General features: G+C 43.9%; 3 protein-coding genes across 3 annotated transcripts; 1 reads left to right on the plus strand and 2 right to left on the minus strand.

Annotated features, from left to right (window-relative positions):
- The first annotated feature begins 280 nt into the window (after window positions 1–280).
- Window positions 281–2577, plus strand: LOC119195336 (NF-kappa-B inhibitor alpha). The gene is made up of 6 exons (XM_037450175.2): window positions 281–590; window positions 1135–1240; window positions 1336–1543; window positions 1654–1742; window positions 1849–2109; window positions 2202–2577. Exons 1-6 carry the CDS (start codon window positions 358–360, stop codon window positions 2229–2231), a joined length of 927 nt encoding a protein of 308 aa, XP_037306072.1. The 5' UTR covers window positions 281–357; the 3' UTR covers window positions 2232–2577.
- Window positions 2578–3584: 1007 nt separating this feature from the next.
- LOC119195271 (proteasome subunit alpha type-6) lies at window positions 3585–8127 on the minus strand. The gene is made up of 7 exons (XM_037450089.2): window positions 7958–8127; window positions 7129–7223; window positions 6427–6508; window positions 5752–5907; window positions 5480–5658; window positions 5209–5303; window positions 3585–3740 (listed from the first exon to the last, which is right to left on the minus strand). The coding sequence occupies exons 1-7, from the start codon at window positions 8031–8033 to the stop codon at window positions 3683–3685; spliced, it is 741 nt and encodes a 246-aa protein (XP_037305986.1). The 5' UTR covers window positions 8034–8127; the 3' UTR covers window positions 3585–3682.
- A 10294-nt stretch (window positions 8128–18421) lies between these two features.
- Window positions 18422–21353, minus strand: zgc:153383 (uncharacterized protein LOC751751 homolog). Its single transcript, XM_037450228.2, has 5 exons — window positions 21152–21353; window positions 20804–20953; window positions 20639–20705; window positions 19719–19816; window positions 18422–19640 (listed from the first exon to the last, which is right to left on the minus strand). The coding sequence occupies exons 1-5, from the start codon at window positions 21218–21220 to the stop codon at window positions 19428–19430; spliced, it is 597 nt and encodes a 198-aa protein (XP_037306125.2). The 5' UTR covers window positions 21221–21353; the 3' UTR covers window positions 18422–19427.
- Between the last annotated feature and the right edge of the window lie 5654 nt (window positions 21354–27007).

Raw genomic sequence — 27007 nt, forward strand, 5'->3', positions numbered from 1 at the left:
ATTTCCCCAGAGCAGAAAGGGAATTATTTGTGGCTGTCTCCCTCTCAGTCACACCCATGGTGTCTCATTCATTGACATAAATGATCACATGTTGTATGAAAATAGATGTCCCATAGGAAACTACAAGTTTTCATTCTGAGTCTGTTTAGGAGGAGGGGGGGGGGGGGGGGGGATTTTCTCACAAAAGCACAAGCTCGGTGTGATTTCCCTCGGCGGCCCTTAGATAAGTCAATCGGAATTCCCCGCCGAAGCCCCGCCCACTGAGAGCACAAAACCGAGTGCGCCTCCCCGAGCTGCGCCACTCAGTCCCCGACCTTTGGATAAACACTCAGCCCTTTTTCTCCTGACAAAGTCGCCATGGACGTCCGCCGAGTGTCTAACCGCAACCAGATGGATTATAACCTGGACGGCATGGAGCCCAAACACGGGAAAGCGGTCCCTTGCCAGGACGAGCGCCTCGACAGCGGCGTGGACTCCATGAAGGAGGACGAGCTCGTGAACGCTTTCGAGGACCTCAATGTGAAAATGTGTGACGATATCACACCGGATTACGAGCCGTGGAGATCTGCAGTGACCGACGACGGTGACACGTAAGTTTCGTTCTAGATTCCTAATGATGTACGACTCGATTGGACGATTCTCCGTTTGGCACAAACCAGATGTGCGCAAATGAAACGGGAGTGTTTGCGCTCGAGCGCAGCGTCCAAAATACCAAGTGAATGCACAGAAACGCTGTTCAGAAGCTGCAACGGCACCCGCGGAAATGGCCAAAGTTGCACGAAAACTCGAGGCCTTTAAAAAAGTGTGTGTGCACGTCCTCGGCCAAGTGTGTGCGCGCGCGCGTGCGTGCGTGTGTGCTTTGGCTGAGAGCGCAGTGTGGGCGGGGCTTAGGTGCGCTCGGCGCGTTCAGGAAAGTCCCTGGCCCGCTGCCAGGAACTGATAAAGCGTCAGATGCCACTGGTGGAAATAACCCCACAAAAGTCTGCTCTTGCGAAACGCTCCTCCTCCGGGCCTCTGCTGCTTCATACTTAGCTGGAACCACGTCTTCCTTGCGTAAATCCTTTTTTTTTTAAATTTTTGAGTAACTTTTAAGTGACCCTGCTCTCCTTTTCTCTCCCCTCCTGCCCCCCACAGGCTCCTCCACTTGGCCGTCATCCATGAAGCCACGGAACATGCGTCTCAGATGATCAAACATTCTCACAATCACCCCTTCCTCAATGCACAGAACCACCAGAGACAGGTGAAGGCCCGCTCCTTCCTCCTCGCACTCACACAAATGACCTTCCAGGTCACCGATGGTCATTTAACACGTTTCCTCTATGTTTCCTCCCGCAGACTGCCCTCCACCTGGCGGTGATCACGGAGCAGCCCTGGTTGGTGGAGAGGCTCCTGAAGGCCGGCTGTGACCCGCGTCTAGCCGACGACAGCGGCAACACGGCTCTCCACATCGCCTGCAAGAGGGGCTCCCTCGCCTGCTTCGGGGTCATCGTCCAGAACTGCCAGCGCCACGTGGCCTCCATGGCGTCCTTCTGCAACTACAGCGGTGAGAGCGCAGCTCGAGTGGAACCCCCGTGACACTCCACGGCGTTTCATGTGTCAAGGAGGAGGTTCTTGAATTTGTTTAGTAAACTGTGCTTTTCCGTATCTCCACAGGACACAACTGTCTCCACTTGGCGTCCATCAACGGCTTCATCTCATTGGTCGAGAGCCTCGTTCGGCTGGGCGCAGACCTCAACGCACAGGTATGTGTCACCGGCCCGAAACAAAAGGCCCGTCTGACGGGTGTGACCCCCCCTCCCCCCGGCGCCGCAGCACGCTAACGTTGTGTCTTCACCTTGTCGCTCGCAGGAACAGTGCAGCGGGCGGACGTCGCTCCACCTGGCCGTGGACCTCCAGAACCCCGCGCTGGTCCGTCGCCTCCTCGAGCTCGGCGCCGACGTGAACTGCTCAAACTACGGCGGCTTCACGCCGTACCACCTGACGTACGGGCGCCCGAGCGAGGAGATCCGCCGGCAGCTGTACGAGCGGACGGCCCAGGAGCTGAGGCAGCTGCCCGACAGCGAATCAGACGAGAGCGACGTGGAGGATATGGATTCATCGGAGGACGAGGTACGTTTTCTCAAAAGGCCAAAGGCCCTGGAGATTTCACGGGACGTCTTTAAAGCCGGGGGTCGCTAACGTCTGTTCGTTGTCTCCTGCAGCTGTACGATGACATCAGGTTCGGGAAGTAAACGGAAGCATCCCGTCTACCGGTGGTGTGAACGACTGTGAAGCTGCTGCTGCTGTGGGGCACAACCCCCAGCGAGGGACACTTCTGTCCACGGGCCAGTGCTGGTCCTGGGACCAGAGGAACGTGGACAGTGACTGTGTCCGGTCTGGCCCGGTCCGGATCAGAGCGATCCGGAACGACCATCTGTTTGCTGTAATGTACACTGATGTGTACACCAGACGTGTGTAATATATTGTAAATGCAGAGATATTATTTTTGTACTTGTACATATGTGTGAATTTAAACACTATTATGAAAAATGTGTTCTGAATAAAAGGAAGTTTATAAAATATCACAGCTATTACTTATTTCCTTCTGCCCTTGACAGCCTTTGTACTTTTTAAAACTGAGCCACATTTCTGACTAAAACAAAGTGACGAGGAAGCCTGTCATCGCCCAGACCAAATGTCTCTTGGAACAGTGTGGGATTTCCTTGTTGGGGCGAGGTCAGCGGGTCTCTGAGTCACCTCCACGAAAAAGTCCCTGCGCCACACAAGAGGAACATGTACTTAAGCATTTGGCCGTGCTGCAGCTGGATGTTCAAGGAAGAGGAAGTGCCAATATCTGAAATATTACTGTGACATGGGAACTTTGTAGAAGATGTTCCTCTCGGGACGAATTTGTCAAAAATCCTCTCCGGAGAAATGACCTGAAATAACCAGTAGTCTCAGAATGGAGCCAATCAGAAGGCATCTCTGAGAAAATGGAGCTTGTGATAGACCTCATGGCTGGAAACAGCAGGGTTTTTTTGTTACCTTTTAAGGAAAGTGGAAATTACCCAAGAGAGGTGTGTGTTTATATATATATTTAAATAAATTAAACACTATTAAAGCATTGAGAATGTCAGACTTTTTTTAGCTACATTTCTAATTCTGTTATAGCTGCAGAAAGACTGACATGCATTTCCTCACTACACACATAACAGAGGCCACATGTCAGCTTTATCGCAACTATTTTGATAGTGAAACAAACTTTTGCATAGAGAAACTACTGAGGATACAAATGCTGTGGGTGCAAGCAGCCCATTTCTGGCATGATACATGAGAATGAATACGAGCTAAAATGTTGAGACGTCTACATCAGTGTAGTAAAACCAGCTCGCTGCAGCACCTTGGTAGGTCATGCGAGTTTAGTTAAGAGCCACAACAGGAAGCTCGGAGGTTGAGCTCTGCACACACTTGTTCTGAGAAACACTTCCCCTGGTGCCAAGTTCAAGACAAAAACAGACCAGCAGCTAAAGCTCGCCTGCATAGTCCCACGTGCCAAAATAACCAATACCTTTACAATAAATCGGGAACAGGTAGAGAGACAGGAGGTTATTTTACTTGAAAAACCTTTTTATTACTGAATGAAACAGTGTGGCAGAATGCACAGCAAACAAAGGGATGCTCCGATTGGACGCGTCTGCTGGGCTCAGTCCCGCTCTGCCAGGGACACCAGGTGAACGTCCACTTCAGTCTCTGTCAGAATCCTGAGTGAGAGAGAGGACAGTACACACTGCAATCATTCATACACAATAAGGGTGCTTCTGGACCTTCTGACGTATACAGCCGTGGCCAAACGTTTTGAGAATGGCACAAATATTCATTTTCACAAATTCTGCTGGCTCAGTTTTTATGATCGCAATTTGCATATAGTCCAGAATGTTATGAAGAGTGATCAGATGAATTGCAATTAATTAATTAGCTTAATCTACTATTTATCGGACCATTAAGAACTTCAAGGAATGTGGTTCAATTGTTGTGAAGGCTTCAGGTCGCCCAAGAACAGAGTGAGTGCATCTGCACACACAGTGAGGCGAAGACTTTTGGAGGATGGCCTGGTGGCCAGAAGGGCAGCAAGGAAGCCACTTCTCTGCAGGTAAGTATCAAGGAAAGACTGATATTCTGCAAAAGGTAGGGATTGGACTGCTGAGGACTGGGGTAAAGTATTTTTCTCTGATGAATCCCCTTTCAGATGGTTTAGGGCATCTGGAAGCAGGCTTGTCCGGAGAAGAAAAGGTGAGCGCTACCATCGGTCCTGTGTCGTGCCAACAGTGAAGCATCCTGAAACTATTCGTGTGTGGGGTTGCTTCTCAGCCAAAAGGAGTGGGCTCACTCACAATTTTGCATAAGAACACTGCCATGAATAAAGAATGGTACCAAAACGACTGCAAGAGCAACTTCTCCCAACCATCCAAGAACAGTTTGGTGACCAACATTGCCTTTTCCAGCATGGAGCACCTTGCCATAAAGGCATACGTGATAACTAAGTGGCTCGGGGAACAAAACATCGGAATTTTGGGTCCATGGCCAGGAAACCCCCCAGACCTTAATCACATTGAGAAGTTGTGATCAATCCTCAAGTGGTTTGTAGAAAAACAAAGACCCACAAATTCTGACAAACTCCAAGCATTGATTATGCAGGAATGGGCTGCCATCAGTCAGGATGTGGCCCAGAAGTTGATTGACAGCATGCCAGGGTGAATTGCAGAGGTCTTGAAAAAGAAGGGTCAACACTGCAAATATTGACTCTTTGCATAAACTATGTAATTGTCAATAAAATCTTTTGACACTTATTACATGCTTGTAATAATACTTCAGTATACCATAGAAACATTGTACAAGAATATCTAAGAACACTGTAGTAACACACTTTTTGAAAACCAATACATGTGTCATTCTCAAAACCTTTGGCCACGGCTGTACAGTGGGGGGGAAATCATAACTTTATCCTTTGCTGATTTTGAAAGTTTGCCCACAGACAAAAACATGAAATGTCTATAACTGGAATGGTAGTTTTTTTTTTTTACTGTGAGACACAGAAACTAAAACAGAAAACGCACTAATCAATGCACCAAGACGGTGGGGATGGTGTTGTTTAGCTCACATTCTGCATTCGTAACATCAACATTGTTGTACTGAGAGTAGATCAATCACCATGTATTGTGGGTAGTTTACCTGAACTTTGGGTCCTGCGTAGTGACAACGCCCACCTCGATCTCAGAGGGCTTGAAGTCAATGGAAAGAATAGTTGACAGACAAGAGATGGCTGTCTGCAGGGCAGAAAGGTTGAGATGGTGTTCATGAAGTTGAACATTGTATTTAAATCACTTACTAAACATTCATTTTATGGTCCCACAGCTGGAAACCACCTCTCAAAAGGTGACTTTCACATTGATGCTCCTTCGTCCTCCATGTGTCTCACATTCACGTGAAGCCCTTTAAGTACCTCAATAGTCTGTGCAAAGGTCCAGTCATGTTTCTTTTTCACTTTCTTCTCCAAGAAGCTGGTGGCTTCGGTCTGCTTCACTCCGGCGGCGGTGGCCTTGAAGCCGCAGTAGTAGCCTGCGGGGTCGCATTTGTACACCTGGGGGCCGTGCTCCTCGTCTATGGCGATCATGATCATACCTTGAGAACACAGTGAACCGAAAGCAGCGTGTCATTTGGAGCCGGGAAGTTGGCTGCCTTACCGCCATGAGTAAAAGGAAGGAAGAGACTTACAGCAGCCTAGTGGTCTCATCTCGGCATTCTGCGTGTAGACTTGTGATAGGTCAGCAATCCTCTTACACAGCATGTCCACTGGAATGTCATAACCGTACTTGTACTTCCAGTTGGCTGCCTCGTAGCGAGCCCGCTGGACTTGGGACCTGCTGTCAGCTGGGCGAGGAGGGGGGAGAAGCACCTGGTTAAATGGCACCTTTACCGGGAATCTCTGATGTAAAGTCCCAATGGTAACCAAGAGGAAGCGGTTCTCATTGAAGAAAAAAAACATTTGTGTGGAAAGAGGAACTGCCGGCTACAGGTAACGCTGTGGCTGAGAAGAATAAACATTTTCAATTTTAAAAGGGAAACTGCTGTCTTTTTAAAGCAGAGGGTTTTCTTGTTTTTTAGGGGTCGTATCCAGAAAACTAAACTGCACTATTTGCACTAACTGTCCTTTCAGATAAGTCACGCCCCTTTCACATTACCCTTCTCCAGAAGACCTGGTTTTTGATCTACACGTTTTTCCATGTGCCCATGTGAGGGTTCCAGAGGAGAAGAAGTTGCTTGTGTACAGACCGTAAAGCCCCCGGAGGCAAATATGTCATTTCTGATTTAGGGCTGTACAAAAGAAAATTAATTTAATGGAATATGGAGATTGTGTGGCTGTATTGTGACGTACTCGCCAAAGCTTACCCGTCATTCCCGACATTACACATCCAATACTATCTGTTATTCTGAAGAGGTGGGTCACTGTGGCCGAATCCAGAAGCTTGTCCTGGAAGGATTTCATAAAACATTCATGAATGTGTCATAAAAAAGGACAGCTTCCCCTTCTTAGGGCATTACTGCATCCAAACGATCTAATAGAAGAAAGAAATGCCATGGGTATTGATTTAATCCGAAATGAAATAAAAGGCAGTAGCAGCGGACAAACTGTACCAGTCAAAAGTTTGGACACACTTTTCTCATTTAATTGAATGAGAAATTGTGTCCAACTTTTGACTGGTACTGTAGATCCGGCAAAATAAGTGTCAACAGAATTAGGGGTTTTCAACAAAAAAAAGTAGGTTAAAAAAACTAAAACCAAATCCAAGTATTGCCTCAAATATTTGTATGAACATAAACACACATGTAGCATTTTTTACTGCTGGTAAACAATTGAAGACACCACTTTGGGGTCTGAAATAGTCACCATTTTAACATTCATTCACACTTGATATTCAAATGTCTTTACCAGTAGTTTACGTTGTCGCAAGTGGAAGAGACAAATGCAATGTAAATATGAACACCAAGGGTACATTTATCATGGAACCTATCAAGTTGTCATGACGATTCCACAACAGCTTTCCGTTTCTAGGCAACAGTCCTTTTTCTCTCACAGGAGTGGAAACTCACCGGTACTTTCTTTTGAGTTACAACAATCGCACAGTCGTTCCCTCTGACGGCTACTGACGTGAGTCCACCTTGGTTTACGGCCTTGAACGCATACTCTGTAAATAAAACAGACGAGACGCTGCTTCTGAGCTCACATGCTCATCTGAAAACCGGAGTATGTAAAGTAGGAGTATAGGGAACAAGCACAACTCAATATGTACAAGTATTGTTTGTGCAGTCGGTATCTGGGACATCGGATTAGTTAGTTTAACATAATCGTGCAGTAGCTGCTGCCTCAAATTGAGTGCCGACGTCACTTGTGGGGTTTATGATTGCACATCATGGAACACAAATATATGTTTAGCTGTTAAAGGTTCTCCTGAATGTTGATCAGATATCAGAACAAAAGTCCTGACCAGTTCCACACACTAAGTTAAGGCTACAGATGCAGTTCAGGGACAAAACATGGGTTTCATATCTTGACTGAATTTTTTCAAAAAACAAAAAGTAGTTGCTTAAACTTAATCGCAATAAGGCAAGCTGACTGCAGTAGCTGCGAATCAGCTCGTTTGACTCCAATGCTAACTATGCTAACAAGCCAGCCAGCTAGCTTTCGTGAGACGCGCTTTCTGTTCAGAGTGATAATGAGCAGCCTGGGCGTCAAATAACAACTGGCACAAAACCAGCTCGCTCGTCTTTATATGATACTACTTTCACTTTGACGGCGTTTCATTAATCAGCTCACGAGTAGCCAAGTTACACGAACCATGACAGAGCATTTAGCTAACGCTAGCTAGCAAACAAGTGAGCTTGCCGGCCGGCTTTCGCGTGCACAGGTCCGCATACTGACCGACTTGATATAGTCTTCCTTCGGGGGAGAAGATGGTGATGTGTCGATCAAACCCTGCACTTGAGCCTCGGGACATTTTACGGGCTTTAATTGGCCCAGAAGTTCGTCCAAATTTATTTGCAAGATTTAATATTTAACCCGGAAGTTGAATTATGAGCTCGGAACTTCATCCGGTGTGAGAGGCCTGCTTCGTTTCCATGGTGATATAATAATAACACGCTGGATCTTCAACATAATTTACATCTCAGTGATTTTAAAAAAAGTTACATCATCGGTAAAGTTTCTTGTACTGGCTTAACTTGGGGTGGGAAGGTCATTTTATTTGTATAGAAAATGTCAACAACAATGAACAATTCAAAACATAAATGACATAAAACAAATCCGAACATAAAGAAAACAGATATAAAAACAATTAAGAACATTGATTCAAACATAAAAGAAATACAGTCATTAAAAATATATATTAAAAATACAATCAAATTTGCAGTGTACCACAATTCTTAATGCAGAAATGGTTAATTAAAGGCAGCAGCGAACAGACGGCTTGAAGTCAATGAAAAGAATAGTTCACAGACAAGAGATGGCTGTCTGCAGGACAGAAAGGTTGAGATGGTGTTCATGAAGTTGAACATTGTATTTAAATCACTTACTAAACATTCATTTAATGGTCCCACAGCTGGAAACCACCTCTCAAAAGGTGACTTTCACATTGATGCTCCTTCGTCCTCCATGTGTCTCACATCCACGTGAAGCCCTTTAAGTACCTCAATAGTCTGTGCATCTCTCCTACTTTGTTCCATATATGTGGAACAGAAAGAAAATAAACGTCCTAGTTGACGACTCGAGCTGCAGCGTTCTGGATCAGCTGTAGCTTTCATATTCATCTTTTAGAGAGACATGTAACAACACCGTTACAGAAGTCGAGTCTACTGAAGATAAATGCATTTATTATTACATTTAGGAAATTAGCGGACATTTCGTCTGGCTGAAACAAGTCCTTCATTTGATCATTAGCACCCGGACTTCTCCTACAGTGGAATATCACCCACCGACATGATTCAGCGGAACTCTAACTTGGAAAGGTGCCATCGTAGATGTCATTAGTCACACCTGTGCTTCCCCTGCGATGACAAGGCAACTTTTCTGCTGTGGAGAAGTAACTTTGCAAGTCTTAAACAATGTTTTCTTTTAGTATTGAAGCCAGGAAGATCATTTTGTAAATATTTGTTTCTCCTGTTCTTTATTTTGTAATTTAACTTTTAACATTAGTTATACACAAACTCTTATATCAGTAATGGTTAAGGTTAATCAGCTTTTCCAACATGATTTCTGCGTAAGCCTCAAAGACAAATCAGATTCTCTCATGATACTGCGAGTTTACTTTTCTCTATCGCATGACAAGACAAGCGAAAATAATGCCGTCTTTAACTTTAACTACATTTCTTTGCCTCAGTACTTGCACCCTAACAATGAAGTTGAATCTAATCGAATCTTTAAAATAAAACATGAGCTTGATTACTTTCTTTTTTCTTCAATTCTTGGAATGAAATCACCCGATGAGCATACAATTCCCATTTCCTTGTTCCTGCAAAAAAGAAAATGCAAATGTACATGTGTCAATGGGATTTTCCCTGCGTCCCCAGCTAACTGCTGCAGCTGCACACGGTGTGTTTGCTTCCTCTTCATAAGTTACTCACATTTAGATAATGACTCACAAGGCTACTCAAGGTGGAATCAGCAGTTAAAACTAATTTGCCCAATTGGTCTGCAATGCCAACAGCATTTATCTTCTATCAAGTGTTCTGTTCGTGTTAAAAAAGTCCCTGTTTGGTTTCCTCCTCATTATCCTCTTTGAAGAACTCTATGATTACACAGGAATGTTTCTATTAGCACGAGTAGATCAATCAATTTTAACACCTCCTACATTCATTGCATGAGCCAGTGAGTTTAGTTTAAAGTTTAGTTTATTTTGATAAAAGTATATATTTTATATATACGGTCTAATATGCTTTCTGAGTTAAATAAATGACTGAAAGAGAAGCGGCGTGGGACTAACTTCTGGAGTTATTGGGGGGATCTCTGACTCTCTATGGTAAAATCATTTTTTCTGTTTTCAAGCACAAAAAAATGAGCCATTAGTCATTTTGAATAATTAGTTGAGTTTTTTCCGACATTTCTATGAAACATGAATCTTAATCGTAAAAGAACAGGACATCTCATTTATCGATTCATCTTGTTTTGCAGAACACAGTTTCTTAGAATATCTTATCTAAAGTGGACTAAGACGCAGCCTGAGGCCAAAGGGAAGTAGGCCGTGCGTCTGGGTGATAACTGCTCTGTGCTCGCTTCCTTTTTACTTCAAACTTGCACAGAATTACTTGTAAACTATCTAGTGGTTCTTTGCAACTCCAACGGTTGCATAGAAGCCTCAAGGTGTGGCGCAATTAGTGGTTTCACCTGATTCTTAAGAAGGTTCGGTTGTCGGTGAGACATGTCCAGGGTACCCGCACGCGTTTCACAGGCCGAGCTTCCGAAATAAACATACACCTGATGTGTCTTTATATGTTGGTTTATTCAGAAAAATACGCTTGCATGATCTTACGTTTTATTGTCCTCGATTATTGGACGTTGACTCTGCGCCAACTGTCAGTTCTTTTAAAAATAGTATTGGCACACAGACAGTAAAGCACCGGCTTGGATTGTCTCCAGCTCCTTGTGCTGCTTGGTCCTTCTGTGTTTAGCCCATGAACGAGCTGGTAGAACGCCAGCTGGGTCAACTTCAAATGGCACACTTTGTTTTTAGGGAGCGATGAGTCAGCCGTTGTTGTTTAAGGCCTGCATTTCACTCACTGATGCTGACCTCTGGATCCAAAGCTGCAATTACATCCACTTCATGACTAGAATAGAGTAAGTGTCAGAGCCTCAACAAGAACAGGCTCCCCAACCAGTGGTGCACTTTAGGGTTGAACAGCACTGTGGTGGCAGGGTGTGGTTGGCTCAGCTGCAGAGGGGGGTGGGGGGGGGGTTGGTTCCAGGGAACGATGCCCTGATGGACATTCTGTTTGGCCAGCTCCAAGTGTGCGTACGTTTGTCCCTATCTCGGCTACAAGGAGGTTTATGAATGATTTGCACCAACCCACAGCTTTTAGATTTTTCCCCCCATCCAACTACAAAATGAGTCATTTGACATGAGTAAAAAACCCTCACACATACTTTCATTCATTGATTGAGTGTCCAAATTGTATGTAAATGGAAACATGCTGTCATCACCCATATCTGGTTAGGTTAGACAGTCAAACAGGATTAGGAATTATTTTTACATCGAGGGGTGAAGTCCTATCGGGCAGATTTGGAAGGAAAAAAAAGGCTAAATCATTAGAATTAATGCCTTTTCTCTTTAACCCTTTTGAGTCTTCCTCCTCCGGTCCTCTCGGCGTGTTCTTTAATGCTGAACCACATCACTGCACCCGGCAAACGGGATAAAAACTTACATGCAACATCCAGGAATGTGGTCACAGGGGACGGCTGGAGTGGAATTTCTGCTGGGAATTTCCCACTAGTGTGTGTACATGCACATGCACATACTATGCATGCAGCCTCGGTGGAGCAGCTGTTTTTCTGAGCGAGGATGAACAAGTCTCACAGACCCTTCAAGGAGTGTTTTCAAGTCGGCGGCGGTTTGGTGGGCTATCAATTAGGAACCATTACCAGGGTAGTTTATATGTTCAGAAGTATACGCCGTTCTCCAGCATCAAACCACTCAGACATGCTGGAGCTAGGTCCATTGAAGGCCTTGTGCATTAAGAGTACAAATGCACATGCATGTTGGATAGGTGCTTTACCTGCAGCGGTATAAGGAAATTAAAATGACGCTTAGACCACGTGCACAACCTGCGTTACCTTTTGACTGCTGCTGACCCTGTTCTTTTGAGGTCGCATCTCTTCCTTTTGAAATCCCCCAAAATTTCCCTCCGCCAAAATCTTTCCTTCTTCCTGCCAAGATAATGCTTTTTTTTTCTTCTTCAGGCCTCCCATGATCCGCTGCAGCCGGTAAAGCAGCTGCCTGCTGAGCAGTGGTCAAACACCGGCCGCGTGCCCACGTAATTGTTTTTCCAGGGCAGAGCGGAGGGAGGCTGTTATGAAGACACAGACGATGGGAGGGGAGCGGGCTCAGATGTGTACAGTAGCAGTCGGCCAGGCGCACATCTGCAATTGTTCTAACTTACAGGGGGAATTCCTCCCTCACTACGTGTGTTTTCTCCTTCTGAATCCTCAATCCGGGACAATGAGTGGCTCGACTGCCTCCCTCTGTTCTTCCTCTCATGTGTCACGGGCCGTTTCCCCCTCAGACAGACAAACCGGTCTGGTGGCAGCTCCAGGAGGCCTGGGATCACTTTGTGTTGGGGACATTTAAAGGGGAAATAAAAGCCTTTCTGTAAATATGCAGCTTTGTATGAGGCCCAGAAACAACAAGCACTGAACATAACGCCGGATTTAATGGCATGGGCTTTGAACGCACCTCACCACACATGTGTTGACAAAAGAAAAAGATGTCAGCGATCAGGAGACAGGCTCTTGCTTGCCCAAAAGCTGCAATTTATTTTAAACTGTGCTGGTTAATTGGGTTAAATCGAACTACGGGGCTGAACAAATGCATTGTTTTGCTGCATGGGTTGGCCAGAGCAAAACGAGAACAGGGAGTTTCCTCTCCTCCAGGAAGTGGGGCGATTTCCTTGTATTAGCGCTTCAAGATTTGGGGACAAGATGTCCAAGATGAGACGACCTCATATGGGACACAAGCTCCTCCCTTTAGTCCAGAACAGAAGCACGATGAAACTGCAGCATTTCTATGAACTTTCTATGAACTCATGTTCTGGGTGTGCATGGATATGCAAGTGATACCTTCCTATTGTGCCTTTGACATTACTTTTGTATGACATAACCCCCCCGCCCCCTCCCCTGACAGTGGGGTGGATGTTCTCTAGAGTCTAACGGTCTAAATATAGCAAAGAAAAGTATTTAACTTCCAGGTGACTTTTTGTGCTGCACGAGTCAAAGCTCATGCGCTACATGAACGTATATATCCTGTTACGGTGTGTGTTCATAAGGGCACATTATAACAGGATCTGTTAGACTGGTTATTTTCTCCTGATGTTGGCATTTTGTCCTATACATGCACTTCTGTCTGCACTAATGACCTCAGCATTATCCATATTACAGAGGGTAGTAATGTAATAGTACAGCACTTTTTTAGTCATCCGACCACTCACAGCTCTTAACAGCAGTACTGTTCTGATTTTACTACTACTGGTTTGGATGGCTCTGACCAACAGTCACAGGTGAGTGGCAGAGGTACCACCATCTGAACGTGTTAAAGAATTCACATGAATCTAAAAATTTAAATGACCATTTATGTTTGAATATCCCCCTCAAACAATATATCATCTTTTAGAAACCAATGTGTTTTGCCACATGTCAGCTGGCTGACACAAGACATGTTCGAGGCATAGTTTTTGCTACTGTTTAAAAGACACTTTTTGTTTTACGATAGCAAAGCCTTTTTTATCAGGAGAAAGATGAAGCGAAATAATGAAGAAAAGCTGGAACCAATCTTACATCATAAAAAAAGCCCCACATTGTTCCTCCAGACAGGAGAATCATTCATATAAATACAGTTGAACTGGTTTCAAATGCAGTCTCCGTAGTGTTTTAATCTACAGGAACATTTGAATCCGCTTTAATCTCCCTTTGGTAATCCACCAAAGGTAAACAGCAGGCTCAATCAATAGAATGTGCCCTTCACTTCAACTCGAGTGGGAGACCAATTTTAAGAAGAAATTTAACTCTCCACCGATACGTTGATACGGTCTGTGTAACATCCTCCCACAGTGGATCCGAGTAATTAGCCTCTATGACCAAACAATCCAGGGTCAATCCCGAGGTATGAGGGTAAGAAGGGATCAGGGCACAGCGGTCTATCAAATGTCCCATTAGCCAGCGAGATAGTAACCCGATGGTTGAAGTCTTCTCGCTTCCTCGAAGTCTGATCCACGCTCAAACTGTCTCGTTAATTCGAACCAGACGTGAGTAAACAGGATAATTGAGAGAAGAGTTGATCACCAAAACCATGCATCTCCAACAGTGCAACGGCAAATAAACTCAAAGGAAGACGAGGAGGGGATGAGCATGAACGCACATGAGGAGCCATCATATGGATATTTGAATCATCTCTGCCATGACGTGAACGTACATCTTCCTGTTGTTCATTCTGTACATGTGACACACTGCAGCGTGCCCATCTCCAGACAGGAGTCCTCCTCCGCCGTTGTCACTAAGGCCTCTGCACAGCTTTCTCACAAACCACTAACATCCATCAGCCGTGACCCGTCGATGTGAGCGGAAGTCCAGAGAATGTGATCAAGGACACACGGTGCTTTGAGTCACAATGTGCGTGACGCTCATCAAGGAAAACCTGATAAGGACGAGATCTTGTGTCGATAAATGGGAGGAACTGTCTCACATTCCATTTACCCAGTGGACATGTTGCTTTTTTATTTTCTGCAGCTATATGCACTTCTATACCAAGGTATTACAGTTTAACATTTATTGTGAGGTGAAACAGTTTTTAGCACATTTATAACATATTTATTTTCCTGCTACACACTGGGAAACCTTTCGAAGTGCATTCCTGATCTTGAGGTCCGTCAGCCAGAGTTAGCTGGTGGCTGGTGTTAACGTCTTCCACAGCAGGTCAGTCAGTCAGTGTGACTCTTGCAGCATGGCTCCACGGGTCAAACTGTCTGAGCATTGTCCCAGCCAACCGTACCACAACTTACTGAGTCTGGGTGTGGTGTGTGTGTGTGTGTGTGTGTGTGTAAAGTACTTTTTTGACAGTCAAGTGCGTGTTCCTGCATTTGGGTGTGTGCATTCATACAGACCGTGTGGGAGACTAGTGTAAGCTGCAAGTGTTTAATGGCATGCACAGAACAGAACCGTGCACATAAGAGGTTTCCTGTGCATGTGACAATGATTATGTGCGTGTGTTTGAGTGAGTGCGAGAGTATGAGGGTTTGCCGGTTTTGTTGTTGTGTGGATGGCAAACCGATGCATCTCACTAGCATCATGAATCCTACAAACCCAATGAAAAGGATCTGATGCTTCACAGCAAAGGCGAACCACAACCTCTACTATTCTACTCCACTCTCCCCCGGAGCAATGCAGGAACAAACCACGCCTGCCGTGAGGCGCGGTGACAGTTGGCCTTGTGGATTCTGTCCGGGGGTTGAATGGGCTCTGTGTTTTTTTTTAGGCTGCAGCCCACGAAAGAAGCAAAGGCTAAGGGGGAGAGACAGTGGTGGAAATCCCCTTCCCCCAGCAGGCCTGCCTCGACTTAGACACACGGGGCCCCGCTGAAGCCCACATCAAAACGGCTGCTGCTGTTCTCATCATCGTCCCTTCTGTCTTTCTATATGTCTCACTGCCTTTTTTTGTCTGTGTCTGCTTCCATTTATATGCGTTCACACCACTGAGGAACAGCTGCACCGGTAACCTACCTGGGAGATTTTGTTGCACAAATGAACCGGATACTGAATCATGTTACTAATCTATTTAAGGTATTAGTGTGACTGAAGGGCGACCCAGTGAACCCCAGAGAAGCAGCAGCACACACTGCAGTCCGCTGTGGTGTAGTATATTTTGGGGCGCGTGGTTAGACACCTACTGTGCCCACCCCTACACCTCACGGCGCACCAAAAAATGTCAGGTATGTTTGAACAAGCAGGCAGCCCGAGGCCGGCGCAGGCATTGCGACAGAGACTCGTGCGCTGCGTGTGTGCAGGCAGACACATTCACGGCTGCACCACTGAATTCTGCTCTCTGGGTTTTCCCTCTTCATCCTCGATTGCTGGTGACTGCCGCGTGTCTCATGTCTCCCAGAAGAAAGTCACTGACACAGAAAAAGTCCACTTCCTCTATGCTGCTTATAAAGACAAATGACCTCCGTCCAAAAAGACCAGATTTAGAATCTGCACAAACAAACACATTCCACTGGAATAATATTCTTTCTTTCGTTTTCTATGAATCAATATTTTAAAAGCTTCTATATATTCAATTTCCAGCAGAATTATTCCTTAAATCATACTTTAAATCATAGTTTAATGCCATAAATGGTTGGAACTGGGATGGTGGAGTCATTTGTTAAAGGCAGTGCTGCTCTCTAGTGGACTGACGACTCACATTGGTTCTCATCTACCTGCTGCTGTGTCAGCTGAAATGATCTCTCTAATAGTTTATTAGCAACTAACTATTAGCAAAATTCATCTTCATTGTAGCTCGCTAGAGCCCTAAATTTGTGGGCATCATCTCAAATGTAGGCTCTATTGATCCTCGCACCGAACAAACTGCAGGGATGCAGTTTGTTCGGTGCAGTTAGGTGCAGTTTTTGAAGAGTCCAACTTGAGCTTCACATCTAAGTTCACCCTGAGAAACTACGGGCATCAATGTGTTTGTATCTCAGACCGTTCTTTGAGCATGAAGAATCAAGGGCAGTGTTCAATGCGCGCTGTCACTGACTGGCGTCGTCTCTCAGTCGGCCCGTTGTGTGTGTCCGCCTCGTGCTTCTATGTCTGTTAGAGACGAGCCACCAAATGGAGCATCGTCCACCAACAGGCCCTGCTTTTTAGCTCTCGTCTGTTAGTTTATGGTCCACATGGACAGTGAAAGCGTCCCTAATCACACTGGACGGTAAACTTGTCATTCGGGGCACGCTCCAAAGAATCACTGCCAAACATGACGAAATTTGACTGAAAACCAATGATTACTTATTAAGGTGTGATCCAGGGATGAAGAACAAACACATGCACAGAAAATAGATGATAAGTCCTTTTTTACCTGAGTAGATTTAATCCTTTGAAACAGAGACTAAATAAAGTGTGGGAACGTAAAGTAGACCCGTCCCAGTCAACGTACAAGTTTTGTGGTGCTTCGTAAGGTATCAAAAGCAGATCAGAAATGTTCTTTGGCCCTAAACCATTCAGTGCTTTATAAACTAACGGCAGGATTTTGAAGTAAATTCTTTGTTGGACTGGAAGCGCGTGTAAAGACCTGAGAACTTATGATCAGTGATTGCACAGCGCTGACTTTCAATCTTTCACCCTTGTTTCCAAAAACAAGTGTTTTGAAAGAATGTCTAAGCATTAGGAGGATTAAGTTAATGTATAAGGTCATCCAGGCCTGTATGGTCGGTTCAATTGAATAGTGTCATGGTGTTTGAACGGATGCTGTTCTGAGATGGGAATACAACATCTCCTGCGCTTGGTGTGAACACACTGACTGTTGTCATTGTCTGAATGTTATCAGTAAAAAAGGAAGCAAATTGATTGCATGCCGGGATGGATTGGAGCTCAGCAGCCGCTGACACTGCAGTGGACTCCCAAAATTCTGACTTCGATACTGTACCTGGCAAAATATTTCGATACTCAATACTTTTCTATACGATACTACAAATAAGATACTGAAATATTTATCTATGATAGTAATAAATAAATCATCTGTATGGTTCCCTTTTCCCAGCCTGTTCCTGCCCAGCTTTTTGAACACTTGGCATTCATATTAGTATTAGCCCACAGCAAGATGAAAACGACATGGTAAAAAAACATTGATAATACACAGCTATGTAGGCCCATTGTCTGTATCAATATATATGACTACATAGCTAGCATTTATTTAAGTATGAATTACATCATTTTACAGATGTCTTTGAGGTGGAAATAAACTAAAGCTATGTGGATTGGGTACATTAAAGATGAACACATAATTAAAGGGCAATTTCTCCCCTTTATTGAAAAACGACAAAATTGCATAGAGTGTGTATTATTCTGTACAAATTCCTAATTGCAAGTCATATTAAATGTAATAAATGTCCTGTTTTTATGATTTTACACTAGTGTCAATTGAGACTTTTTTTGGCCCTGAATCAACAACATCACTAAATATGTGTATACATTGGTTTTACTGGTTTAGTTAGTATTTCAAGTAGAGGAATCCAACTCGTTTAGTCCATTGACCACATACTGCCCAGACCAGTAAAACCACTGCATGATTCTTACAGGTACATTGTCAAAACCCCAAAATAATCAATCCATTTAAGACAAATAGAGGAGCAGCCTGTTTTCTCTGATCTGTCTGTGACTAAAAACAGACTTCTGATTCTGCAAATCGTCCAACAACTCATTTACATTCTCTCCACTCCTTTGGAGCCTTGCAAGCTGTTCCATTTTCTTCCCCTTCATAATGAGTCTAATTGTGGAAATATTCGAATTGTTGGTTACTGAAAGGTGCTGTGAACACAAACAGTGACTTCCCATTCATCTGTGTGAAGGAAATAGGAATTGGTCTATTTTTCACCGAAACCCAGAACGAGCTGGTTCAGGAGCTCCACACCACTGCATAAAAGGACAAAGAATATCATTTTCTATGTTTTATTTCATTAATAGTTCATGACAGTGTTACTTACCAGATCAATAGAAAATATATTTAAATGAAGTGGTCAAATAAATACAAAAATAGTACTAAAAACAGTTAAAAATGTAAGTTTGCATGTTTTTGTACATCCTTAGTGTAACGTTGCTCTCTGCCATTACAAAGGCTCACACACCACAGGCTTTATTCTTATTATTCTTATGTCCATGGTTAATCAGTCGGATGAGAGCAACCCGTTGGTGGTCCACAGATGATTTGATAACCAAGGCTGAATCTGCTCAGTGTTTTCACATAGACAGTGAGTGCAACACAAGCTTAATGCACATTGATAGAAAACACAGAGCGTAAATCAACCTGCGAGGGGGTGTCTGAAGGACCTGCTCTTTGATGCAGCCAGCTGTACCAAGAATGCACCAGTTGAATCGGATCTGGACCAAACAACAGCTGTTGGACATTCACCAACTACTTGAAGAAGTCAACATGTCGTTACGGCAACAGAGGCTTTTTGACGTCTTCACACAATTGGGAATCATTTGCGATGGTAGGCTTTGTCCAGATCTGTCCCTGACTCGGGTGTAGTAGTGATTTAGGCCCAGGGGAGCAACATGGAACCTTCACTCCACAGAAAAGATTCATAACTGATATTACAACAGCTGGATGAAGTAACTAAGCCAAATCTGTTGTTTTAAACAATTAAAACATGTTAACAAAACAATGCGTTCGTTGATGAATTAGAACATAATAGGATACTTGCTCTCATAACATGCAAATAACAAAATATATTCAAAGATCCTATGTTGCTCCAATATCCAGCTGCTACTCTGTCGCATAGGGACACTCGTCCACCCCTACTGTCCTCGCCAAACACCCAAAACACAGCAGCACGGCCACCTACGGCACCAACTAAACGGGGCACTGTGAAACCAGACCGTGTTCCTTCTTTAACCGACAGACAAAGCATAGGAGTGCCAACTTCCATAATCAGGGTCAGCTAGGTTGCCGTGACGATAGCAGGAACCCTGATGGTGCTCGAAAACACCCGATTTTCATTCTCGATCTGACAGGTCACATCACGGTGAGCGGGGTCCGCCTCCAGCCGGCCTTTGGTGGCGATTGGCTCGTCCTCACCTTCCTGAGACGGCAGCTGGTCAAAGGATCGCTGCGCTTCTTCTGACAGGCGGTCTTCCTCTTTGTCTTCCTCCCTCTGACACACAGACACCAGAGAGCATCAGCAAACAAAATCACAACGGTGTGGACTCTACGGAACCTGTGGGCGCCATACCTCCTTCTTCATCCGGTGGTATTCATCTATAGCGTACTGATATTTGGCTGATGTTATCCCGAAGAGCGAGGCCATCCTTTCCCCCAGGTAGTCACAGGCTGGAAAATGATAAACAATAATAGGATTGAATATAGTAAAATGTTCCAGCTAATGATGCATCGCCTTTTGGACAAATCTATGAAATCAACAAGAAATAAGCACTATTTATAGACATTACACAGTCTGGCTCAAATACTTTGCTTTGTCTTTTTTCCTCTGCATTCAGCAAATTTTGGCTGATTTTCTCCACCTTTCTGGGGTTAGGAATTAAAAATCGGGCTCCTTGTGTCCTGTTCTCCCTCATCACACAACGTAGTATAAAGAGAAGCAGAGAGCTACATCAGCTTTGCTTATTCACTGTGTCATGTCTCTAACAGCGACAATCGCATCCCAAAATATGAGTGCAGCAGATGTTAGAGGATTGTATTAAAGTGTACGCTTCCAATGGATTTGAAAAGACCTTTGTCACTGGATCGTCCCAATGTCACGGTCTGTTGCTGTGAGCTGCTGCAGTGGGAGAGCGCTGTTATGTCGGCATATTTTCACATCCTAGTCACATCGATTTGTTTTCACCAAACCAGACTTGCCGATTGTGGAACCGTGTGAAGACTGATTGTTTTGTCTGGTTGGAATGAAGTGAGTCAACATAAGCCGGTTATAGGCAGTGAACTTGAATTCAGAAAGTCTGTGTTTTTACTGTGCATTTCTGTCAAATTGTTGAGAATATTTCCCTCGCTTATATTTACATGAGATCATTTTGTTGTTGCTGCTCAGAATTCCACATGTTTTGCTCCTCTCAAGTTAACCCGCTACGGTGCAGGAGAGGTTGCCATGGTGATGATGTCAGCTGAGTTGAGTTCAGAATAATGATCCTCACCAACCTGAGATGGTGGACGTTGCAGCCCTCCACATGTGAAACCAGAAGTATGGACCCCAGGTCAACTTGGACTGCAACACAACAGGGAAGAGAGGTTTTACACTTGGGATGGAGGCTTACACATTGTCCCCCCCCCCCCCCCACACACATACACACACGCGTTCCTCACCCTAGCCGCATCCACCGGGGAGGACAGCAGGTCTTTCCTCTCCGGCTCGCTGCCCTCGCCCTCCTCCTCGTCGGTGCTGTACTCCTCCATGGTCTCCCCGCTGGAGAAGTGGATGATCCTGCGGGGGACCTTCTCCCTCTGCTGCGGAGCCTGGAAGGACCAATGAATGCGTGATGTTATTATGGGACTGTTCTGCTTTTCTATTTTATGAGGCGGTCAATAGAAACCGGGCTGCGAGACCTGGGGGGGGGGGGGCAGCGGGGAGATGAACATCTATTAGCGAGATGCGGGCGGACATTACAAACCGCCACGTCAGTAACGAGACCCACGAGACCACGTGTAACCCACCTGCTCCACGTCCACGCTCGGCCCGACGGACACACTGACGTTAGTCAGGTACAGAGACATTTCGGCCATCGTTGCCGTCTTCTTCTTCTTCTTCTTTGTATCTTTGGATGCTGCTGCGCCCACAACGACGCGCCTCCTCCGCAGGACAGACCCGGAAGTGCCGCGGCGCGCACGGAATGATGCGGGCTAATAAAGTGCATGTGATCTTTTCCCCGAACCAGGGCTATTCAGCTCAAATGTGAACAGGTCCAGTTAGAGAACGTTTTTCGAAGCAAAGGTCATAAGGTGACTGTTTAGTGTGATTAAATAGCGTTTGCGTTTAGTCAATACACGACTAACAAATTAAATGAATTTAGTACGATTCTAAAACTGTATTCAATTAATTTCATTTTGTAAAGGCTTTGCAGTCTGTACACATGCAACATCCTCGGTCCCAATTCCATCCATAGAGACTGTATCACGTGACAGCTGACTTTGAAGGCGCTTTGGGCCTATCATGATAACTTCCGTTTTTAGCTTCAGTTTAGCATCAGTTGCAGGTTGCAGGTCATCCAAGTTTTGATGTCTCCAAGACAATCCTGAAGTCTAACAAGCTGGTTGGTGTCTTCTGGCTTGATAGACAGATACAGTTGAGTATCATCTGCATAACAATGGAAGTTTATGCAGTGTTTTCCGATAACGTCGCCCAAAGGAAGCATATAAAGGGTAAATAAAATCGGTCCATTTATGACTGCAAATATAAATAATGTTTCCTCAATTAACTAAATAAACGTAGGGCTGCATTTAAAAAGAATAACATGTGATGTTGCATGTTCAAATAAAGTGCTTCAATTCAGAAAAAACAAAATAACGGGAAGAAAAGCATGAATTCCCTCCTTCATGCTCTATCTAAACACCTTTTAACAATTGAACAGTTTAATAATATATATCCACTATATGTTTTGAAGTGGGAGCATTAAGATCTAGTTTTTCCTGCCAGGATTTTAATCCTGTACCTAAATGCATCAGGGCCGTTCTCCTCCTCACCTGGAGGAGCTCATTGTGCCTCAGGGTGACGTTCAACGGGTTTTGAGCATATAAGACATTAAGAAATATCTTTTAAAATACTTGTTATTCTCTGATTTGAACGTCTTTCAGGCTCTTTCCTCATAACATGAGAGGTAATTTTGTGTTTTACGTGTTTTTTGCTTTGGTGACCTTTATATTTCATGAATAAATATTGTCTGATTTCATGTGTTTTTTTTCCCAACTTTTATTAATCCCAGGGCACCCATCTAAAGTCAGTCTTTGTGGGCCTATACTCATAGTACTAGATGTGTGTGAGGGATTTCTCCCAGAATGCAGCACCGATGAATCACCTGGTAGTGAAAAAAGTGACGCAAGGGACGTTTGCTATTGAACACACTGTCCCGTGTTTAGTGTTTTGCCTTTGAGATGGAATGTCCCTTCAGTGTTGCTGTAGAGGTAAAAGCAGTCCCCGCCTTGGGATGAGGGGTTAAAAAAATAAATGAAGGAGAAGCCGTAGGTTGAAAGTCATGTCCGGTTTCCCGACACCGTTTATTTATGTTTCATAAATAAAATTTATGTTTCATCAAGTGCCGTAAGTCATCCACGTCCATATGATCACAGTCATGATGATTACTGGAAATGATTTAAAACACTATTATTCAGGAGGATGACACCCAAAAATGATGGGAGACAACTAAATAATTTAGCAAATGTTAGGAATAAATCAAATATTCTATTTCGTAGGTTAACATATGGTACGCTATATTTGAAATTTGTTGTTGGATAATACAAGGTTGTCCTCTCATCCCCATTCTCATTTATACTGGTTTGACACGTTATGGCTGTAGATTAAGAAAGTCAATTTGGAAGTAAAGTGACCTTAGTAATGAAAATAAATGATTTCAACGGGCAGATGACACAACCGTCTTATCTATCAGACACAAAGTGATTAACACAAATAGCGGTGGTAATGATGTTTGGGTCTGGTGGTTTGAGAGTGAACTTGAACAAATCTGTTAATTTACCACTTGGGGAATGTTACGTGTGAGGGAATGCTATCCGTGTGGAGACCACAGTTACATGATACAAATGAAGAATTTTGAAGAACTTTAATGCAATTCAGCAAACAACAAAAACATTCAATATACGGCTGATGAGAGACGGATGGAAAGCTGAGGGAGCATCCAGACCTAGCAGCCCCATCATCGCCCACTGAAATATAAAAATAAATGAGATGGGGGCACAAATGTTTTTCACCTTAGACTATATAACTGGAAACTATAGAAGAAAAGCATGACTTGTATGTGTTCCAACTCTGCTCGATGCTCGCAAGCATTTAATACATGTTCTGTTCAATGATTTCACAACGTGTCGAGTACAACTTTTCTGACAATAGATAAGATCTGTTTTTGTTGTTGGAGGAAAGAGCGTGTGCATTGTTCAAAGAAATGCTTTAATGAACTCATTTCCAGTTACAATTTCACCAACAATATGTAGTATTGTTTCATGATCTTTGGTTGCAAAGATCTTGATCTTTGAATGCATTAAGAAGTGTAGAGCTGTACCTCTGCCTCTAGGAGTATTTTGGGCTTTGATTTAGACTTTAATTGGCAGAATAATTGGCAATGGGACAAATATTGTCACAGAAATAGTAAGATATTCTTTAAATGTCATCACTGTATTTAGACCAAAAGAACTTGTGAATCGTCCCAAAGATGAGTTTACGTCATAAGACCACTAGATGTGAGTAGAGATCCATTACACACTGTAATGAGCTCCTCTGAGGCCGCTGTGTCTTGCAATGAGCAGCAAATGGTTTGTTTCGGCAACCTGTGCCTCATAAATCTCTGGAAATGTTCTACAATCAATTACAACTCTTTAGCTATGCGCTCACCCTGGAGAGCTGCAAAGGAACCTGATCAGGAAGAGAAAACTCTCAGACCTATGACATCATCGGGTGTAGAATACATGCCAGAACTCACAAGAACACTCAGAACAACAGTAATTGTGCTTCACATCAAAAAGGTATTATTAAGTCAATATGCTCCCTCATCTCTAGAATATACTTGGATTACCTAAATAGAGATACATTTATACTTTAACACAGGAGTCCTTATTTGCTTCATGGACTGTTTTCAATATTTGGGGAATATGTCAAAAGGGAAGAGCGCACGTATATTAGGAGAAAATACAGTACATTTTCAAAATAAAAAGTCAATCAAAAAAGTTTTTTATTCTTTCTGTGGTGCGGCTCTGTACGAGATGCCCCACGGCCCGGTACGGGTCCGTGGGCCAGCTGTTGGAAACCTCTCCATTAACATTTATATGTATGTACATATAGCTTCAACTCTTCTCCCCTTTAGTGTACTTGGGCTATTCCATATGAGAAATTGTGTTGTGGCTCCTCATTGGCTTCATCCTCTTTCCCATTATACACTGACAGCAGCCTGTAAGGAGGCTATTTGTAATCAGTCACCTGATTGTTCGGGTCAGCTGTTTATTTGACAAAACATTGTTAATCTTAAACGGTCAAAACATATGGATTTTACAAAAGGGTCGAACGAGAAGCCTTGGGATGCATCTGTTGCGTCTTGGGAAGAGGTTTCAGTATCAGATGATCTTGCGAATCACTGAGCTTTGAGAAGCTGCAGGTCCTGGAATCGTTTTTTTGCGGTGATCAATCGATTCATGTGCCAGCGCTTTTCCATGAAGTACTATAAATAAAAAGTGATGGACGGGATATATCTAGGAGGTATTTAGACAGGTGCATTGGAAGCAGCTAAAAGGCTCAGTAAATCATGTTCATCATGGGTTTTGTGAGGGAGCCCTGTTTTAATTGGATCCTCACCTTAAATTGCTCCCTCCGAAAATGTATTTGAAATTGGCATGAAATCACCTGTGTCGTGGTGGCCAGGAAGATATTTTTATGGAAATGGGAGATGATCTAGGCATTCTTTACCCCTAACAGGAGCCAAAACCAAAAGGATGAATAGTCCAGGATTTAATTAAACAGCACCTAATAAGGCGTAAAAAAGCAGCCAATGTGGTAACCAATTTGTGAAGGTGTACATTTTTTCTGGCTTTCCCAGAAAGGGAGACATGTTTAAATAAACAGACGGATTCAACCGCTGCAGGGCGTATTTATAAAAGTGGTTGAAATATAAAGCCTTTAAAATGACAGAAGTAGGATGCAAATATTAGGATTTCTTGGAGCTATTATTCCTTAACCTTGAGCCAAATTACTTGAGGTGTCCCTGCAAATTGGATGTGTCCAATACACGTCGGTTTCATGCATGGCTTTGTCCAGAATGTGTGTTGAGTCTCTGCTTCATGGTAAGCTGAGGGCTCTCCTACCTTTTAGTGATAGCAAATGTTTTATGAAACATTCACTGCCCGTGTTTTTTACACTGCTGTGGGCGTGAATCAGCCCATTTAACTACAGATAGTAGTACAACTTTATTGCCACAGAAAAGCCTTTTTTACCAAGAATGTAAGGCAGTTGATTAGAGCTTTGCCAAACCATCACAGGAGGTCGGGCTTTCGCCGGCAGCAAAACAAATTAAAGAGAAAAATGTAAAACATGTCAATTTCCCATGGTTACATCCAAGTAATAAATGAACTCAATGTTTATTAAAACAACACACTAGTCATGAAGAACATCTTCATTTTCAGATTCGATTCATTTCACAGGGTCATCCGGCATATAGATTTGGTTGGTTGCAATCTGCAACCTCCCCTCTAGGGGCCTCTATGTCCCACGCACTACTCCTTTAACTCCTCACACACTTTCACAAATGTCTCAGCACTGAGATCCCCAAAAGTTAGTGTGCTCTCCTGTGCATAGCTCAGTCGATCTCAGCTGGTGGGTCGCGGGACCTTTTTTTCAGTGGATTGGGGTCCTGCCTCTGGGTCGCGGGTCTGGTTATGCGCGATTCATTTACAGACTGGGCGGAGGGGTTTGTCTGCTCTGACTGGAGCTGGGATGGACCTCTTTGCTGCCCGAGGTGTTGGCCATCTGTGCATGCGTTGGGAGGGCGGGGAGGAGTGGGGCATACATCCAACAGGCTTAGCTCTGCAGGGGCATAGACTGTAGAAAGTCACATCATTTAAGCTTCCATTCCCACGTGGTGGTACGTGTTATGGTTTATATCCAATGGTAATGGCAGATTTACCGTGTGCACTTAATTTCAGACAGAGGCAGACAGAACCAGCCTGGCGACCTTGCCTACAGAAATTACAGCTGTTAGCCAGAGGTGGAAAGAGTAACACAATTTTGTACTCAAGTAAAATTGACTGAAGTACAAGTAAAGTTACCAGTCTAAAAATTTACTCAAGTAAAAAGTAGCTCATTAAAAATGTACTCAGAGTAAAAGTTACTGAGTTACTTTTTTAACAGCTGGGTGGGGTGCGGGATTCTAGTGTAGTTAAAAAGAGACAAGGGAAAATAAATCTCAATCTAGTTGTTTTTAATGGAAGGAAGACGGGGGGGGGGGGGGGGGGGGGGGGGCGCTGACAGGGGGGGGGGGTGGGACCTATGCACTCCAGTATGGAATGCTGTTTTATTCAAAATTAAATAGATGAACAAATACATAAATAAATGAAATATGCATTGGAAATACATCGTGAAATAAATAAATGAGGCAATGAATACATAAATAAATTGAATCATTTCATGGCACTTTTATTTCATAATGCCACTTTATTTCATTTCACGTTCTTATATGCAAATCAGGGGGCGTGGCTATCTCACATTCAGAACAGACAACAGAGCCGTGTGCAAAAAAGGCTGGCCGTGAGAGTGTTGACATAATGGAAGACATCGGTGGGCTCCGAGATAGCATGCTAGCA

The sequence above is a fragment of the Pungitius pungitius genome, chromosome 20 (genome assembly GCF_949316345.1).
Source record: "Pungitius pungitius chromosome 20, fPunPun2.1, whole genome shotgun sequence".
NCBI lineage: Eukaryota > Metazoa > Chordata > Actinopteri > Perciformes > Gasterosteidae > Pungitius > Pungitius pungitius.

What these genes read in the sequence shown, in the direction of transcription:
- LOC119195336 (XM_037450175.2), top strand. Translation starts at nt 358, where the DNA reads ATGGACGTCCGCCGAGTGTCTAACCGCAACCAGATGGATTATAACCTG. An exon ending in GTGACCGACGACGGTGACAC is followed by an intron (nt 591 to 1,134) that starts GTAAGTTTCGTT and finishes TGCCCCCCACAG; the next exon opens with GCTCCTCCACTTGGCCGTCA. An exon ending in GCGCAGACCTCAACGCACAG is followed by an intron (nt 1,743 to 1,848) that starts GTATGTGTCACC and finishes TGTCGCTCGCAG; the next exon opens with GAACAGTGCAGCGGGCGGAC.
- LOC119195271 (XM_037450089.2), bottom strand. Translation starts at nt 8,033, where the DNA reads ATGTCCCGAGGCTCAAGTGCAGGGTTTGATCGACACATCACCATCTTC. An exon ending in TGTAATGTCGGGAATGACGG is followed by an intron (nt 5,908 to 6,426) that starts GTAAGCTTTGGC and finishes CTCCTCGCCCAG; the next exon opens with CTGACAGCAGGTCCCAAGTC. An exon ending in CCTTTGCACAGACTATTGAG is followed by an intron (nt 5,304 to 5,479) that starts GTACTTAAAGGG and finishes TCTGCCCTGCAG; the next exon opens with ACAGCCATCTCTTGTCTGTC.
- zgc:153383 (XM_037450228.2), bottom strand. Translation starts at nt 21,220, where the DNA reads ATGGCCGAAATGTCTCTGTACCTGACTAACGTCAGTGTGTCCGTCGGG. An exon ending in CGAGCGTGGACGTGGAGCAG is followed by an intron (nt 20,954 to 21,151) that starts GTGGGTTACACG and finishes TGGTCCTTCCAG; the next exon opens with GCTCCGCAGCAGAGGGAGAA. An exon ending in TGCAACGTCCACCATCTCAG is followed by an intron (nt 19,817 to 20,638) that starts GTTGGTGAGGAT and finishes ATCATTTTCCAG; the next exon opens with CCTGTGACTACCTGGGGGAA.